Source organism: Protopterus annectens, chromosome 2.part0 (assembly GCF_019279795.1).
Source record: "Protopterus annectens isolate FY-2018-M chromosome 2.part0, PAN1.0, whole genome shotgun sequence".
Taxonomy (NCBI): domain Eukaryota; kingdom Metazoa; phylum Chordata; order Ceratodontiformes; family Protopteridae; genus Protopterus; species Protopterus annectens.
Window position 1 is genome coordinate 1,350,007,362 of NC_056728.1, and position 20,223 is coordinate 1,350,027,584.

A 20,223-nucleotide genomic window follows, 5' to 3' on the forward strand; every position below is an offset into this window, starting at 1 on the left:
GAACAGCCCTCTGAGGCTGCCTACCCCGGCATGCTACAGAGAAGTTCACAAGGATTACCATGTCATACAGAGGTTTTTCACACCAGCATAATGTGACTTATCACAAGTGCACACCATAAACAAATGCGACATTGTGTGCAGTACATGGCAGTGTAGGGATACAAAATGGAAACTGCATCTCTGACCAGAATGTACCTCTAATCTACATAACTGACTAATATGGCTATTCTAAACTTGTTTAAATGCAGTTTCACTGAGTGGCTTTTGATACTATTTTTTTAATTGCAAATTACTGAAAACCAATATATTTCTAATGCTTACAGAATTCACACTGCTCGTAATGACTGTGCACTAACCGTGCATTTTTCCCCATTGTTGTGTGACTGTAGAGTTGGGGGCAAAAAGGCTCGAGTCCCTGCAGGACATTGATTCAAACCAACATATGTGAAGTGATTACTACCTTAAGGCAAGAGCACATGTGACTGGATTAACTACATATGAATGCCACCTGCTGTGCTCCTCCTTTTCTCTATTGTTTACTATATTAGTGTAGTGTCCAAAATGTCTTTCAGGGTGAGTTTATATGCCCAGTTAACAAAATAAGTTAAAATAAATAAGCAAATAAATGCATAACTAAGCATGTAAATCTTTGCCAAGACTGCCACATCCATTTACAATATCATCAATGTTTACCAATCTGAAGCTTTTAATTTGGAAAAGATCTGCAGTCAACAAGCATGGCAGAGAAGTAGCAAATCCCAACAAAACTCTGAAGTTACAAAGCTGGTTTAAAACACTGTTTAATGCACACAATTCTTTTAAGGAAAGTTGAAGGGAATGTCTAAAATATATTAAAACATAGGTTAAAATGCCACAAATAAACATGCATTACTTTATATCTGTCACTGTCAGAAGACTACAAAAGAGCCACATATGGAAATGCACCAGCTGGCATACTAGTGGTCTTTTACTTTTTCTGTAATATACACCACTGGTTTTTACACCACTCAGAAGAGAAGCAGCATCTGGGATAAAATGGGTAATAAGCAAAAGATACCACCTAAAAAAGCAACTTGTGGCACAGAAGCACAACAAAACAGATGCTAACATTTACATAATGTTGTTGTGTCTTTCGGCTTTTCCCGGTTAGGGGTCGCCACAGCGGAACTCCGGTCCGCTAATGATTGGTAGTTGATTTTTACGTGCCGGGTTACCAGCCCTGATGCACAACCTTCAACGAAGGTACGGCCATTCACGCATGTCTCCACGCAGAAGATGCTCTAGCTGAGAATCGAACCAGATAGCGTCTTACTGTGAGGCGAATATGAAATAAAAATGCTGAACTCAATGAGGAGGACTGTGGTCTAGACTACAAGTCATGCTGCTTGCTCTGTTAACCAGTTATGGTGCACTGATTCACTTGCTGAACTGACAAATGGAGGATTCAGGAATAAATTCTGATGTCTTTTAGATGTTCACTGTGTCTGGAAAAATTAAATGAGGCACAGTAGCACTGAGTATCTTTCATTTGAAAAGCTCATGAGTATGGGGGCTCAAAAGATGACACTTGAGAATACCACAGCTAATAAAGCCACACACAACAAACTGGTACTATACACGCACGTACAGATAGAGAATGCACTTGTGCTCTGTCATGCGTAGCATTTACCAGGAGTAAGGTATACAGCACTACAGTCTGAGTGCTCTGCAAAATCAATGCCAGACAAGGCATTCGAGGGTGGTATCTAGAACTAAAGAAGGCATTTAGCAAATTAGTCTGTATGCCTCACTTATCGATGGCACAGGTGAGAACACAGTCCTCTAGACGGCACACAGCATAACATATCAATGGCATGGAGCATACAGCTTTCAGAAACGGTTACACTATACTATGGGACAAAGCACTGCATGATGTTTCATATACAAGTCATACCTAGGGTAATTTGAAGCATACTGTAGAATACAGTTTTGGGGTACACAGCATGGCATCAGTGTTAACCCTCATTACGTGGTGTTATATGCTATGGGTGGGTACCAATGCAGTGCTATATATACTGGACTGCAGTGACTACTTGTATGCCACAGAGCCTCACATCTGGAAGAAGAGCTGCACTGTGTGGCACTTTGGAGGTGACACTATACTATGGGACAGAGCAATGCATGCTGTTTCATATATGAATCGTGCAAAAGGAGCTCTGTGGCGTACTGCAGAATACTGTTTTTGGGGTGCATAGCATGGCGTCAACGCTAACATTCATTATATGGAGCTATATACTGAGGGTGGATACCAAGAGAGTGCTATGCATACTGCTCACTAGAGTGATTGCTTGCATGTCACAAAGCCTTACATCTGAAAGCACAGCTGCACTGCATAGCATTCTGAGGGCTACAGTTCATGGTTTGGAGTATTGCTGCCAAACTAGTACACAGAAATGAACAGTACAGAAACTTACAGAACTACTACTTACATTTATTACAGATTTCTGAGGACATGCGCCACTATGCATCTCCTTTTGGATTTATATTCTATGGCTCATTAATGGGTTGCACTGCTGTCATTAAGCCTAATGGAGCGCATCAGAATGGCTATGCTGTTGCTGTGCTAAAAACAGCTGTGGCAAACCTACAAGGGTGACAAGACAGAAATCATACATACATTGCTTGTGTCTCTCTCTCGAGGGGATGTCTGCATAGCACTACATAATCAGAGATGCTAAGATACTGCTGTGTCTTAGCTGCATTGACAGCTGTATTCTGATATGTTGGAAACCAGATCTAATCCATTTGACATTTGTACACACAGACTACCAGCTTTCTGAAAAGTGTACAGTAATACATAGCTTACACGTCCATACCACACAGCTGCCTCTGAACCGAGTGGCTTTTTCACAACCATTTTCCATGCAGTGAAACTATACAGTGTGAACTACAACTTCAAAAACCTACCAAAAAAACCTCAATTCGAAAATAAGCTCTATCCCAGAATTGCATTTTTAATAAGCAATTTTCTGTAAACAGTGTCTCAGTAAATTATACAAAAGACCACTCACTTTTCTTTTCTTTCAGTTCCCTCTGGCTCCAGTATCATTACATCTTCTTCTTCACTGTCTGACAGACTTATAACCTCAAGAACTACAAAAAGGAAGAGCAAAAACAAAACAAAATGAAGTCTAGCTTATTGAATGCACTTTTCTCTTAAATGAGTTGCAAAATAGAGGCAAACTAGACCCAAGGCTCTCTGTCATACAATGTTCTTTCAGATACATATACATACCCATTTAGTGAAAGCTTAGAAATGATACCCTCTAACATTTCTAGTTCATGTGAATACAAATCAACAAGTTTCTTATAGAAATTGGCTTATGTTTTATTTAATGTTTTTGCAGAACAAGAATGTCTAAATTGGGCAGAACCCATTTTTAGTGGAAGACTAGAAAGAAAAGCCTCACCAGTACATACAAAAGGGACAATATAAGATCCAAATTTCCACATGAACAAGGAAATATAATTACTATGGGATTTAAAAATAAAGAGTACAATAACTACTTGCCAGTATCAAAAGGTCCAGAGAAAAGGATAACATAGGTAGCAGGAGTGTAACATGGCAGTTGTTAAAAGAAGCTACAGAAGTAAGACTGGTTCAGCTGCAAATGATATCAGTTACAGTCAAGTAGCAGATAGTTTACCATTTACAAACTGGCAGCGTGGTGACACCACCATATAAATACAATGTAAAATGTGTACAACTAACTAGTGAGCAAGCAATTTATGCTGTAAAAAGTAATATACACATACTCACCCCCATTATCCTATTCAGAGTTACAGGGAACTGCAGCCTATTCTGGCACTTAATAGGCACGAGGCAGAGTAATACCAGACAGGTAGCAGAGCATCCCTCGTGTATGCGTATATGTATGTGTGCGCGTCTGTGTATATACATGCACACAGTCACACACACACACACACATATATATATATATATATATATATATATATATACACACACACACACACACACAGTCTTTGTGAGATGGGAAAAGCCAAAGCAACAGGAACAAAACAAAAAGGGATAACATGCACAAATGTCTGAGCGCACATTTGGTGATGGTAACCCTATTTTATATCCGACAGATAGTCTAGTGGCAAGATAAAGTACAGTTTTGTACCTACCATAAATGTAGATGTCCGATAGGTATGCATCTGCAGTCCTTACATATGGGTTGTCCTGCCTCAGGCAGCCCTTCGGTCGGCCGGATTCCAAAGTCTGGGTCCGGCGTCGGCTGATGTCGCCCTTTCCCGACGCCAGAGCCTGGGGTATAAAAGAGTCAGCCGACGCCATCTTCCTCAGTTTTTCTTGCCCCAGATGCCAGGTGCCCTCTAAGGAAGGCTAAATTTGGAGAAATGCAAAATATTCCAAACATGCACAGTAATAAAAAACAAATACACCATAATAGATAACCCCAGCTAGCTATAAGAGGGATAAGTACCCAAGAAATACCACAGAGGGGAAGAAGGGAGGGAAGACCTGACTGCAGATGCATACGTATCGGACATCTACATTTATGGTAGGTACAAAACTGTACTATGTCCTTTAAGGATGCATCTGCAGTCCTTGCATATGGGTAGAATACCATAGCCAAGCTGGGGGTGGTAGGATCTAAGAAAATGATGGTGTAGCTAAAATGCCCTGCAGGACTGCCGTAGCAAAGCCTGCTCTGGATCTGGAATACAAGGGCAAATTGTAATGCTTGGAAAATGTATGCATGGAGCTCCATGTAGCAGCTTCTAAAATGTCCTTGGTAGCCACCCCTCTTAAAAAGGCTGTGGAGGTGGCTGTGGCCCTGGAGGAATGAGGCCTGATGTTAGCTGGCACAGTTTTTCCATGATAAGAGTAGCAGAATCGAATGCAATTTCCTATCCATTTTGAAATTGTCTGTTTGGAAATTGCTTTGCCTTGGATGCCTGCAGCATATGCTACCAACAGCTGGTCAGTTTTTCTGAAAGTCTTAGTTCTGTCCAAGTAGTAGTGTAACTGTCTGTGAATGTCCAGGGTATGCAGGAGTTTTTCTCCCTTGTTTTGCGGATCTGGAAAGAAGATAGGCAGGTGAATAGCTTGGTTCAATGTGACCCTGGATACCACCTTTGGCATGAATGAAGGATTGGTTCTCAAGGAGACTGTCCTGATGAAAAATAAGAAATAGTTGTACTGCCATGAGTGCCTGCAATTCAGATACTCTTCTTGCTGAGGTTATGGCCAGAAGGAAGGCAGTCTTCCAAGACAGGAACTGTAAAACTGAAGATGCTGCTGGTTCAAAGGGAGGTAGAGTCAACTTTTCCAACATGAAGTTAAGGTCCCATGTAGGCACTGGTGGTTTTCTTGGAGGATTGATGTTTTTAATTCCTCTTAGAAACTGCCTTAGGAGAGGATGAGAGAAGACAGGTGGATCAGTATTGTATTCTGCTGAAATTGCTGAAGCATGAATTTTTATGGAAGAGTAAGAAAGGCCATTGTGAAGCATTTCTGCCAAGTATTCCAGGATATGTGCCATGCTCATCACTGTGGCATCTAGGCCCTTTGCGGTGCTCCAAGTGAGGAATCTTTTCCATTTTGCTGAATATGCCTTTCTCGTGGAAGGTCTGCGAGCTTCCATGATGATATCCTTCACTCTCTTGGATAGCTTTTCCTGGTGAGGAGTCAAGGTATTCTCCAGGCTGTCAGCTGCAGGGTTTTCAGGCTGGAGTGCAGAGGTTTGTAATTGTGCTGTCAGAAGGAGTGACCATTGTGGTAGAGGCCACGGTTTTGTGTGTGACAGGCATCATAACAGTGGGTACCAGTGCTGCCTTGGCCAGTCCGGGGCTATTAGAATCACTTTTGGCTGCTCTGTCCTGATTTTCAGTAAGACCCTGGTCATTAGTGGAAGAGGTGGAAATGCATACACTGTTAGAGTATTCCAGCTGAAAGAGAGGGCGTCCACTTTCCATGCTTGTGGGTGGTATGTCCTTGAACAGAATTTCTTCAGCTGATGATTGTGGTGGGAGGCAAAAAGATCTATGTCCGGCCTTCCCCAAAATTGTGTTATCTGAAGGAAGATGTTTGGGTGTAGCATCCATTCGTGTGGATCCATGGTATTTCTGCTTAGGCTGTCCGCCAGTATATTGTCTTTTCCTGGCACAAACTGGGATTGCAGCTCTATATTGAGTTTTAGGGAAAGTTCCCAAAGATTCATTGCTAGTCTGCAAAGAGGGTAGGAATGGGTACCTCCTTGCTTGTTTATGTACCACATAATTGTGGTATTGTCTGTCCTTATTAGCAGGTGGCCTTGATGTAGAAAGTGCTTGAAGGCCTCGATTGCATGCATCACTGCCAGCATTTCCTTTTGATTTATGTGCATGCGCAATTCTTTCTGAGACCATAGTCCTTGGATGTATCTGTCCTCCATGTGTGCTCCCCATCTATGGTCTGAAGCGTCCGAGGTAATAGTTTGGCTGGTGACTGGTTTTCTGAAAGACAGACCCCTGTTTGACTGGCTTGCTTGGGCCCACCACAGGAATTCCTTTTGAAGGCATGGAATGAGTGGTATCAAAGTTTCTAGGCTGTGATTGTGCTGAGACCATAAACTCCTTAGGTACCATTGTAGTTTTCTCATATGCAGCCTTGCTTGTGGAATCAGAAGAATGCACGATGCCATGTAACACAGGGCCTGCAGGATTTTCCTTGCAGTCATCTGAGTTTGTTTTGTCAGATTTTTGAAGTAATCCGGTAGTTGTCTTTGTTTTTCTTCTGTGAGAAAAGCCATTTGGGTGGTTGTATCTAGTTCCGTACCCAGAAAAGTTATTCTTTGGGATGGCACAAGTCTTGACTTGTGAATGTTGACTGTGTATCCCAAGGCCTGCAGAAGGCGGATGGCATAATTCAAATGTTTTTCCAAAGTTTGTTGGCTGTCCGCTTGTATAAGGCAGTCATCCAGATACGGGTATATTTGAATCCCCTGAAGTCTGCAGTGTGCAATTACTGATGCCAGGCATTTCGTGAATACTCTGGGCGCAGTAGATAAGCCAAAGGGCAATGCTGAGAATTGATACTGCTCTGAACCTGCAAGAAATCTGAGGTGTCTTCTGCAACTTTGTCTGATAGGGACATGCAGGTATGCCTCCTTGAGGTCTAGAGTTACCAGCCAAGACCCCTTGCCCAGCATGGGAAGGAGTTGCTGTAGGGTCAGCATTTTGAATTTTGGCACAATGAGATAAGTATTGAGTGTGGACAAATCGAGAATAGGGCTCCATTGTTTTTCTTTTCTTGGGACAAGGAATAGTCTGGAGTAAAATCCTTGGCCTTGTTCTGCGAGAGGAACCTTTTTTATAGCTTTCATTTGCAATAGGTTGGCAATTTGTTTTAAAGCCTCTGCCCTTTGATTTGGTGGTAGGTTTGGCATTCCTTTTCTTTTTGGTAATGTATGGAAATGGAACCTGTATCCTTTTTCTATTATTTGCAGTGTCCATTTGTCCCTTGTAATACTGTGCCAATTTCTTGAGAATATAGACAATTTTCCGCCCAAAGGTGCTTCTAATTGAGCCCTGGTTGGCGGGATCAAGGTGAAGTCATTGAGTCTGTCCTTGTGCAGCAGTTGTTGGTCCTGCACTACCTCACTGGTTAGGAGGCTGCCATTGACGTTCTCTGTAGGAGCCTCTAGCTTGCCCTCTACCTTTGGCACACCTGTTCTTGCCTCTTTGATATCTCTCTTCCGGAAAGGACCAATTCTTAGAAGGCCAATTTCTGCTGAATCTTGGTGGTTGTACCTGGAGGAAATCTTTGACTGTTTGTACAGATTTAGCCTTTTCCTCAAATTTCTTTAAGACCTCCTGAGCAGTGGAGCCAAATAACTTTTGCTTTTCTAGTGGAGCATCCAGAAGCTTAGCCTTAACATGATCTGGCAGAGATTGTTCCTTCAGCCACGCATGTCTACGTATGACTGCACCTGTCATTGCTGACCTACATGAAGCTTCCAATGCATCATAACCACACTGCAAGAAATGGTTGCTAACCTGTTGTGAATTATGTACCAGATCCTGAAGTGACTTATGGTCTAGGGGTTCAGGAGAAGACAGCTTTTTCTGCAATTCATCCAACAAATACTCTTGGTACTGTATCATATGAAATTGACAATTTAAAGCCCTCATAGACAGAGTGGAAGTAGTATACACTTTTTTACCCCATCTCTCTAAAGCCCTGGACTCCCTTTCGGAGGGGAGTGGATTTTTAGTAGTGGCAACTGCAACTCCTTTAGGACCCTGGGAAATAGTTTCTGGGTCAGCAGAGTGGGCCTTGTAAAGGAAATGATGCGAGTCCGGGACCCTGTAGTACCTATCGGGTTTAACAGGAGCCAGAGGAAGGGTGTCGGGGGTAGTGCTAGACTCAGAATACACATCATCAATGACACTTAAAACAGGAGGAATAGCCAAAGGTCTATGCTGAGGTAAATGAAGAAAAGTCCTTAATCTCTTCCTGGAATTGGAGAATTCCTGGCCCTGCCATTGGAAATGCTCTCTCATGGAGTGAAGGGTCTCCCCAAAGGACAGCTCTTCAGGAGGGGAGGCAGAGGGAATGGATTCCTCTGCATCAGAATCCTCGTAGGCCGTGAAGGCCTCCTCCTGGTAATCTGATAGAGCAGAGCCATCAGAGGCCTCATCAGAGGACTGAGGATCAGCGGACTCAGCCCTGGGCCTTTTGTCTAGAGGGGGTTGAGAGCCCCTGTCCGGATGAGGCTGGGGATCCCCTGATTAAGGAAATAAGATCCTCAGCCAAACTTAGTTTCTGTGAACCTGTAGTGGAGCCCTGAGAAATAGTCTTGGGTGGCAGAGTTTTTTGTTGCTTAGCAGCTTTAGCCCTAGTAAATGCTTTAATGGACATGGATGCAGGGGGCCTGGCTGCTCCACGTGCTGGGGTAGTCTTGTCTAAGGGAATGGTGTCGGTAGTTTCCTGAACACCGCTTTCCGAGGGTAAATCCATAACAGACTCAGAAGAAGCCCCCGGGGCAGAGGCTGTCGGTTGTACCGTTTCCACGGTCGGAAGTACCAAGGACTCGGTTTCAGCAGAGACAGAGACACTCGCGGTAGGCCTAGGCGCGGTTTCAGCTGAAACCACGGTCCGCGTGTGTCGGTCCTTGTCCTTCTGTTTTTTGGTTAAGTGAGAAGTCGGAGTCTCCGACGGCATTTTATAAGAGAAACTAGCCCCAAAAAATTCCTCTGCAAACTCCGACTGACGCCTAAGAGTGCGCCGATTAAAGGAGGCACAGGCAGTACAGGCCGAGACGTCATGGTCTGGGCCTAGGCAAGGGAGGCAGTAGGAATGGAAATCCTTATGAGGTATTTGTTTCCCACAAGTCAAGCAATTATTAACTTTAAGCGTTTGATCTGACATCTGCTGAGGCAAGAAAGAGTCCCCAACGGGGTACTTAGCTTTTTGAAGTCTTCGGTAGCTGAATTTACAGGAGCTGGCCGACCGGCACTTGCGAACTGCTTCTGCTTCGGGCACCACGCGGCAAGAAAGACTGGGGAAGATGGCGTCGGCTGACTCTTTTATACCCCAGGCGCTCTGACGTCGGGGAAAGGGCAACATCAGCCGACGCCGGACCCAGACTTTGGAATCCGGCCGACCGAAGGGCTGCCTGAGGCAGGACAACCCATATGTAAGGACTGCAGATGCATCCTTGAAGGACATCAGAGGAATGGTCATATATGCTGTGGCTTAATGCTCATATGTTGCAGTCTGTTCACAAAGACAAAGCAGCTCGATGAATCAAATCCAGAAGCTGTGCAGCAAGTGCTCTCCTTACTTGGTTAACTTCCTACTGAGCTGGTAAGATGAAGAACACTTCACTGCAACAACAAATACAAAGTGACAAAGACAGCACACAGAACAAGAAATTCAACTGAAAATACTTCATATAGGAAAAAATAAAATACTATATACATCAGCAAAAAAACATGCCATAATCTAAGCCTCATCTAAGCACAATGGAAACCATAAAAAGTAAGTTTTGGTTAAATGGGAGACCAGTAATCCAAGGTAGCTAAAAAGAAGAATTAAAATATCAACAAAACTAAATGACTATATATATTAAGTTTGTCTGCAGACATCGTATGGTAATCAGTGTCATTACTTGGCTATTATGTAACAGCACTAAGAAAATAACTTAGTGATGTACTGCTCATCTTCAAAAAGCATGTAACTAATGGATTGTGAACTTACACACTTATACCGTGTATTTTGTAGTCAGCGCTGAAAACAAACACGCCAAACAATCTATACTAGTTGGCTCTTTCCCCTGGCATAAGAAATATAAAGGCATATGGCTGCTTCTAAGGAAGCAAAGGAGACGGACCCTTCTTCCCTCTGTGAAAAACTTGCCACTTGTAACAGAAACATAAGGGAACAAACCAATACACTCCAGTTTGCAGTCCAATAGTGCAGGTAAGTTGACCTAATTGCAGGCCATCTATAACTCATTAGTGCACATGCCCAGATATGGGAGAGCTAAGCCCTCTCCCACCTGGAAAGAACAGCCGGGTCCTCAGAAAAATGATGAAATCTTTCAGATTCAACATGGAATGACTTCCCCACAATGCCCAGAAGGCCACCCTTTCCCCCTGTCTGATTACTGGAAATTGTTTTCAGATTTTCTTCAGTGGATTCCTTAATCTGAATTAAAAAAGAGATAACATGTCTGAAGGGAATGCTGGGTCCCATATATACAAGGAAAGCTACATAACCTAGACTGTACTTTTCATCCTTTTCACAAAGGGCTGCAACTTCTTTGCTCCTTACAAATAAATTTGGAGCCAAAGGTGTTTCATGGCAGCAGCTGCAGTTTTACAATTCATAACCTGTTGAGCCTTTGTTTTCAAAATGATCAAGAATTCCATAAATCCTTCCATCTTTTGATTCTACAATAAATTTGTGAGGGACAGATGCTCTATGCCAACATCACATTCTTTAGCCGAACTCCTCCAAAGTAAGAACATAAAAAACTAAAAACATCCCTTGAGCACATCCCACTTGAACTACAAACTGGTAGAATATATACACTGCATCCCCCTGAAACTCTCCAAACTGTGCCTTGACCCATTCCTAAAAATCTTTTGATTTAGTGAAAAGCACCCCACCACCATAAGGGATAAAAATCCTGAGCAATCAGGACATAGATTGGTGCAGACTAGAATAATGAATGTAAGCCACCTCCTTCAGCCAGGGAAAGCCAGCATTTAATAACCTGAAAAGTACAGTTTTGTACCTACCATAAATGTAGATGTTTGAGTGCTAATACAGCTGCAGTCATAACAGATGGGTTCTCCTGCCGTCAGGCAGGTCCTCGGTCGGCCGAATTCCAAAGTCTAGGTCCAGCGTCGGTTGGCGTTGCTTTCTTTCCTGACGTCAGTGCGACAGGGGTACATAAGACACAGCCGACGCCATTTTCTTCAGTCTTTCTTGCCCCAGATGTCAGGTGCCCCCTATATATATATATATATATATATATATATATATATATATATATATATATATATATAAATATAAATATATATATAAAATCATGCAATGCAATATAATCAAAAATCAGTAGTTGCAAGCAAATACACCATAGAAGGATAACCCAAAATCAGGTTGTAAGATGAGGAGTTAGCCACTAGGTCTGTACCCAGAGGGGAAGGAGGGAGGGAAACCTGGACTGCAGCTGTATTAGCACTCGAACATCTACATTTATGGTAGGTACAAAACTGTACTATGTTCATCGTGCATACAGCTGCAGTCATAACAGATGGGTAGAATCCCAAAGCTACGCACAGGGTGGTAGGCACTAGTGGAACTGGGAGGAGCCAGAATACCCTGCAACACAGCAGTGGCAAAGCCTGCTCTAGTTTTGGAGTATAAAGGTAGGTGGTAGTGTTTAGTGAAGGTATGCACAGAACTCCAAGTGGCTGCCTCCAAAATATCTTTGGTAGGGACTCCTCTGAGGAAGGCTGCAGAGGTAGCTGTGGCCCTTGTGGAGTGGGATCTGATGCCTGCAGGTACAGATTTACCATGAAAGGAGTAACAAAACCGTATGCAGTGGCCTATCCATTTTGAAATTGTCTGTTTGGAAATTGGCTTCCCTTGAGCTCCTACAGCATAGGACACAAAGAGCTGTTCTGATTTCCTGAAAGGCTTTGTTCTGTCCAAATAGTAACATAGCTGTCTATGGAAGTCTAAGGAATGTAGCAGCCTTTCCCCTTTGTTTTGAGGATAGGGGTAAAAAAGTGTATGGCCTGATTTAAAGCTACCCTGGATACTACCTTAGGCATAAATGACGGGTTGGTTCATAGGGAAACCCTGTCCTGATGGAAGATGAGAAAGGGCTGCACAGCCATGAGGGCTTGTAGTTCCGAGACCCTACGAGCTGAGGTAATGGCCAGAAGGAAAGCTGTTTTCCAGGACAAATACTGCAAATCTGTTGAGGCAGCTGGTTCAAAGGGAGGCAATGTTAATTTTTCTAGAATGTAATTAAGATCCCAGGCTGGTATTGGTTGTTTCCTTGGAGGTCTTATATTCTTAGCCCCTCTGAGGAACTGCCTTAAGAGTGGGTGAGAGAATAAGGGTGGATCAGTGTTGTATTCTGCAGAAATGGCTGAGGCATGGATTTTGATGGAGGAAAATGAAAGTCCACTGTTCAACAGCTCAGCTAGATACTGTAATATCTGAGGCAAATTCAGTTTTCTAGGATCCTGGCCCTTTTTCTCATTCCAAGCACAAAACCGTTTCCATTTTTGCGGAGTAAGCTTTTCTAGTAGATGGCCTTCTGGCCTCCAAAATGACATCCTGCACCTCCTTGGAGAGTAGGGTCTGTTGTGGTGTTAAGGAATTTTCCATGCAGCCAGATTGAGTGTTTTCAGCTGACTGTGAAGAGTTTTGTAGCTGTGCTGAGTCAGGAGAAGAGGCATTAGAGGTAGGGTCCAGGGAGGAGAATGTGTTAGGCTCCTCAGGAGTGGGTACCAGTGTTGTCTTGGCCAGTCTGGAGCAATCAGTATCATCTTCGGTCTGTCTGCTCTTGCTTTCAAGAGCACCTTGGGCAGTAGAGGCAAAGGTGGGAAGGCGTAAACTGTCCGTGCTGCCCAACTGAAAGAAAGGGCGTCCACCCTCGAGGCCTTTGGAAAAGTCCTTGAGCAGAATTTTGTCAATTGATGATTCCTGTGGGAGGCAAAGAGATCTATGTCTGGCCTTCCCCACGCTTGGATTATCTTTGTAAACACTTGAGGATGCAACTTCCATTCGTGCGGGTCTGTCATATTTCTGCTTAGATTGTCTGCCAGCGTGTTTTCCAAACCTGGCAGGTACTGTGCTTGAAGTTCGATTTGCCATTCCAGAGCCATGTTCCAAAGTGACATGGCCAGCCTGCACAGGGGGTATGAATGTGTTCCTCCTTGTTTGTTTATGTACCACATTACTGTGGTGTTGTCTGTTCTTATCAATAATTGCCCGGGATGCAGGAGGTCCTTGAAAGCTGTAAATGCATTTATCACTGCTAGCATTTCCTTTTGATTGATGTGAAGGTGCTTTTCCTTTTGGGACCATTTGCCCTGAATGCACCTGTCTGTCATGTGTGCCCCCCAGGCGTAGTCTGAGGCGTCTGTTGTGATGACTTGATTTGCTTGAGGCTTGCAGAATGGTAGACCTGTGTTTGGCATGCTTGGGCCCACCATAAAAATTCCTTTTGCAAACATGGAATTAGTGATATTATTGTTTCCAAACTGTGGCTGTGTTGAGACCATAGGTTTTTTAGGTACCATTGAAGTTTCCTCATATGCAACTTTGCACATGGGATTAGAAGAATGCAAGATGCCATGAAGCCCAGAGCCTGCAGGATTTTCCTTGCAGTTAGCCTGGTACAATTTGCTAGCATCTTGAAGTACTGAGTTAGTTGCCCCTGTTTTTCTGGCGTAAGATAGGCCATCTGGGTGTCCAAGTTGGCACCCAGGAAAAATATTTTCTGAGACGGTGTTAGCCTGGATTTCTCTTTGTTGACTGTGTATCCCAGAGAATTCAATAACCGTGTTACATAAGCCAGATGTTCCAGAAGTATGTGTTTGCTGTCCGCTTGGATTAGGCAATCGTCCAAATACGGGTAAATTTGTATCCCTTGAAGTCTGCAGTAGGCAATTACTGATGCCAGGCATTTCGTGAATACTCTGGGCGCAGTAGATAAGCCAAAGGGTAATGCAGAGAATTGATAGTGGATTGAACCTGCAAGAAATCTGAGGTATCTTCTGCAGCTTTGTCTGATTGGGACATGCAGGTATGCCTCCTTGAGGTCCAATGTTACCAGCCAAGACTCCTTGCCCAGCATGGGAAGAAGCTGCTGTAAGGTGAGCATCCTGAATTTTGGTACGAGTAGAAATGTGTTTAAGATGGACAAGTCCAAAATGGGTCTCCAATCGGTTCCCTTCCTTGGTACCAGGAATAGTCTGGAATAAAAACCTTGACCTTGTTCGTGAGTAGGTACCTCTTGAATAGCTTTCATGTCCATGAGCTTTGAAATTTGTATTTGAGCCTCTGCCCTTTGATTGTGTGGCAGGTTCGGCATGCCTCTCATTTTTGGAAGAGTGTGAAAATGAAATCTGTAGCCTCTGTTTATAATGTCCAGGATCCATTTGCCTTTTGTGACAATATGCCAATTTTTTGAAAATAATGCCAGCTTTCCTCCCAAGGGTGCTGCCACCTGAGCCTTGCTTGGCATGCAAAGGGGAAAGTCATTGGGTTTGTTTCCTGTATTGTTATGCACTGTCTTCGCCACCTCTTGGTGCTGGAGATTGCCATTGTCTGCCTCTATATGATCCTTGAGATTGTCCTCTGCCCCTTGTGCGCCTGTATCTACCTCTTTGGGGCTTGTCCGTGGCTGGAAAGGACCAGTTTTTTGAAGGCCAATTTTTGCTAAAACATGGTGGTTTTTACCTGTAGAAAAGCTTTGACAGTTTGCATAGATTTAGCTTTTTCTTCCATTTTCCGTAGTATCTCCTCAGCATTAGTACCAAATAATACATCCTTTTGTAAAGGAGCATCTAGTAGTTTAGCTTTAACATGATCAGGCAAGGTTTGTTCCCTAAGCCAGGCATGTCTACAAATGACTGATCCTGTAACAGCAGCTCTACTTGAGGCCTCTAGAGCATCATAGCCACATTGTAAGGTGTGTTTACCCACTTGTTCTGCACTATGCATCATATCCTGCAACTCCTTCAAATCTGGTTGTTCAGGTTGTGACATTTTATTCCTTAATTGTGATAACAGAAACTGCTGATATTTAAGCATATGGAACTGACAATTTAAGGCCCTCATGGCTAGGGTGGCCGAGGTATATGCCTTTTTTCCCCACCTTTCTAAGGATCTAGACTCTCTCGGAAGGTAATGGATTCTTAGCAGTAGAGGCCTTCATTCCCTTGGGGCCTTGAGAAATGGTTTCAGGGTCAGCATTATGGCTTTTGTAAAGAAATTGGTGTGAGTTAGGAACTCTGTAGTACCTATCAGGCTTGACTGGGGCAGGAGGCAGGGAATCCGGATTAAGGCAAGCCTCCGAGTAAACATCATCAAGTATGTCCAAGACAGGAGGTATCGCCAGAGGTCTGTGCTGAGGTAGCAAAAGAAATTCCCTAAGCCTTTTCTTGGAATCTGAAAATCTTGGCCTTCCCAATGGAAGTGTTCCCTCAAGGTATGCAAGGTTTCCCCGAAAGAAAAATCCTCTGGGGGGGATACAGAAGGAATAGACTGCTCTGCATCAGAATCTTCAAAAGGGGAGTACGAGTGTTCCTCTTCATCAGAATGTTCTGAAATAATGGAGCCCTGGTCAGAAGAGGGAGAATCTTCCTCCACTCTGGGTCTCTTGTCCGGAGGGGGTTGGGAATCCCTGATAAGAGTAATTAAATCCTCAGCCATTTTGAGCATCTGCTTTTTAGGCATGGGACCTGGAGATGGGCCCTGTGCAACAGGCCTCTTGGAATGCATGGCTGATTTAGACTTAGTAAAGGCCTTTATGGAAAAGGAAGATGAAGGTCTGAAGACACCATGGGTGGAAGTGGACCTGTCCACATTAAGAGGCTCAACACTCACAGTGGCTTCGGTAGCTGTAGTCAGGGTATGGGCTGAGGAACTTGCGGTCTCGGTTACAGAAGACACCGCCAGAGAAGTGTCGTCGGTAGTCAGGGGCTGCGTAGGCGCCTCGCTGAGAACTGGACCACGTGTAGCCGGTTTTGGCATGGTGTCGGTGGAGACCGCGGACCTCGCGTGTCGGTCTTTGTCCTTGCGTTTTTCGGACAAAACAGTAGTCGGAGTCTCAGACGACATTTTATAATTAAAAGCTTTACCAAAAAAGTGCTGGGCGAACTCCGCCCGACACTTAATAGTGCGTTTATTGAAAGTAGCACAAAAGCGACAGCCCGAGACGTCGTGGTCTGGGCCTAAACAAGGTATACAGAGGGAATGGAAATCCTTATGCGGTATTTGCTTCCCACAAGAAATACAATTGTTAACTTTGGCTGACATCGGTCTGAGGCAAGAAAAGTTTCCCCAACGGGGTACTTAGCTTTAAAGAAGACTTCGGTTTCCAAATTTTCGTAATTTCAGGAGCTGGCCGACCGGCACTTGCGAACTGCTTCTGCTTCGGGCACCGTGCGGCAAAAACTAATGAAGAAAATGGCGTTGGCTGTGTCTTATGTACCCCTGTCGCACTGACGTCAGGAAAGAAAGCGACAACTGACGCCGGACCTAGACTTTGGAATTCGGCCGACTGAGGACCCGCCTGACGGCAGGAGAACCCATCTGTTATGACTGCAGCTGTATGCACGATGAACATCTGGATTTTACAGAATACTAGTTTTACAAGTTGAGTTCCCAATGTAGAAGTCTGTGCGGGTTGCACAAAGGTCACAGCAAACTATGTTCTTAGTGACATAAATGTCACTCTTCACTCTCTATAGTCAGTAATGTATTGGGGTTCATTTTAAGGACCGTTAGTAACTGACCTGCACTGACTGTACCCTCCACAACTGTGTGTAACCTTGGAAAATCACTAGTATTCATCTGAACACTAGTTTTGTTCCAAATAACCCTTCAGATCCTTGGCATGTTTGAGTAACATACTGGGGTCTGAACTCTTGGGTTGTTAACAAATGTTCTAAGAAACTGTTCTCCAGTTCTTTGTAATCTTTTCTGACAACTGATAGGCCAGATGTACAAGTCACACACAGTGCAAGAAAAAGGTCTTTTTAACCAAGTTCTGTATTTTTAGTTTAGTTATTTCCTTAAGGTTCTGAGAAAGGGTCCTATCAGCAATTTTGTTGATCCTGGTGACTGGAACAAAATCTGCAATGCCTTTCTGATTCAACCACTTCAAAACACTTTTTTTGCACTGTGACATAACCTCCATCAAAAAAAACTGCTCAGATTCTGTGCATTGTCAAGGAAAATTGAACATTCAGAGACGAGTCTACAGACATGTGCAAACTGTCCTTTAACCATATTGTGTTTCATGTTGTCAGGGCACATACCATCATATCTCAAGCAATGGATTACACACACATCCTTCTTGTACAGCTTTGATCAATGACTTGGAAATGCCACCACACTTGCACACAATAATGTTTAAAAAACTGATATACTCTCCTGGCCATATTTTAACTTCAGTTCAACTTCTAGTTTTGAACTGTGAAGTACTTAAACACAATGGCCAGGCAGCTTCATAAAATAAAGAATGGCCAGGCAGCTTCATAAAATAAAGATATTATTAATAAATCAACCATAATAATGTATGTAACCAGAAAGATTTGAACAAAATAGATTTTGCTCTTCCCAGGAAGCCATCACATTGTTGGTAAACATAGGGTTCATGACAGCTCCCATGGGTACACCCAACTCTTTTGTGCTAACTACTCACTGCGTACATGAAATAACTGTTCTCCAGAACAGTTTCCAAAAATGATAGAAACCAAAATGCAGTCCAACTCTCCATGAAATATTTTAACTAATGTATAAAACAGCAGCAAAAAAAAACAGTATTAGCAGTTTCATCCCTCTAAAGGAGACTTCATCAGATAAAATAATCCCTCCCTTCAAAACCTTATATACAATCCCATCTTAATTAAAATATTTATCACATTTTGGTTTCTATTTGTTTGGATTTTTGCTGCCACATTTTTGTTTTTTTCTGTTTCCAAAAATGAACAGACTATGTCCAAACACCTTGCACATGGAAATTGTATGTGCATCAAATACATTCAAAGCCTAGTCTTACTTCCAAAGGAATACTAGTACACACAAACACTTCTAATACAACTAGCAATGTATCTAAACTAATATCAGTTGCTCTAAACTGTTCAACAAAATCAAGGGTGTCTGACTAAATAAGGAATGTTTCTAACAAAGACCTTTAAACCATTTTCTGCCGTGTCTTCAGTTGGTATAACTGTTTTTTTACAGCTTGTGTGTTATCTAACTCAAGGATCACTTAATCTGACCTGCTAGTAACAGCCTGCATTTAATTGCTGGAACCTGTGTTCTGAGAGACTACCTTCTAGACTATCTGCAAATATATGGTGCTGAGTATATTTTTGTTGGTTACAGAGTTTAATTGTTGCTTAGATCTCTGTTGAAACTGTTGTCTTACTGTTCTGAGAGACTGATCTGCAAATAAAAAGAGCTGAGTATATTTTTTTGGTTTTAAAATTTTGTACGGTTAGTTGTTGCTTAGATCTCTGTTGAAACTGTTTTGCCCCACCCACCCTTGGTGGATTTTGCAGTTGCCCGCCTCACTGTAGATTTGATCTGGGACACTCCCCCAGTCCTATCTCGTTACCACATTCTACCCAATAAACTCTTGCTTTTAGTCCTCCTTAATTTAATTGCATTTTTAAACTGTTTGGTCTAATATTGTTGCATACTCAAGTGTGCTAGCTTGCATAGCATGTGAATTGGTTTTACTACTGTTTTTGCTACTTTTCTGTTGAAAAGAAAAACTAAGCCCGTTTCCTAACTTTCCTGCAACTAGTGTTCCAAATACACATTTGCTGTATCCAGGACTGTAGATAAGCTTCTGAGCCCCCCAAGCCTTTCTGTGTTGGAGGGAAGCCTTCTAGCTTATCAGTGGGAGTGGTAAGCACTAGGTAACCTGTCTACCACATAAGGAATGGTTCTGGCCCAGAAATTGTAGTTATTGGCTGTTTGGGCAACCTCTTCCATCTCTCTCAACTTTCTGATTTGGAAGCTTGCATTTGCACTTGTTTTTGTCCTGTAACTCGTCTAGTGCAGATACAGATTCTTAGTTTTAGAACTTAAATTTGCTTATTCATGTTCAGAACTTGTAAGCACTAAATAAGTTATTAATTACTGTAACACTCAATCTTCTTCATTACCTAGAGGAAAACAGTTTTTGTACTTACTTTTCTCACTTGCTTAGTGAAAAACAGCTCTTGTACTCACTTTCCTCACTTATCTAGAGGGAAATAGTTTTTTATTCAGGCATGTCCAAGGGTCAGCTCCCAGTGTTCTCTCCTGTCTATCTGATGAATCTGGGCATCTTGAGGCAATGTAGAAATTGCCTTATGTGCAGAGACAACCCTCTCCTCCTAACACCCAACACTACAACCTGTGAGAGATGCACTTATCTAGCCAAACTGGAGGTAATGCTCTCTCCAACCAAGACTGAACTTGACAGTCATGAGGAGAAGGTAAACATTTGCACCACACCACACTCATCACATAGTCTCATTAAATCTACACCACCAAAATCCACTCATAGTAACACAAACAATTGCGGAGGCTCTCAATAATAATCTAAGCAACAGAGACCTCCAAATTAGAAACGCAAGCAACCTTCATCCCCCAACACAACCCAAATGACACAGCCCACAGACTCAGTGTGCCACTCAACCACAGCCAATAAGGCAAAACAATGTACCCAACACACTAGTCATAGGTGACTCTATAGTCATGCACACTGATGTCTCACTCACTAGGCTAAACAAGAAGTTTACTGTCAGCTGCCTGTCGAGTGCCAGGATCTGTCACATAACCCAAGCACTCAGGTCACTCCACAAGTACAAATATGACTCTGTCATTGTCCATGTTGGTGTGAATGACCTGAGACCTACCTCCCTGGACTACATGGAGAGACATGGAAGAGCTCTCCGATCTTGTAGACCAGGCAGGTA

The 20,223-nt window shown here is 43.1% G+C and overlaps 1 protein-coding gene across 1 annotated transcript in view; it reads right to left on the bottom strand.

Annotated features, from left to right (window-relative positions):
* EXOSC9 (exosome component 9) overlaps window positions 1–20,223 on the bottom strand; it is a 952,766-nt gene that overhangs the window by 109,884 nt on the left and 822,659 nt on the right. The window contains exon 11 of the mRNA XM_044061532.1: window positions 3,051–3,132. Within this exon, the coding sequence (XP_043917467.1) occupies window positions 3,051–3,132 (82 nt within the window). The remainder of the gene's footprint in view (window positions 1–3,050; window positions 3,133–20,223) is intronic.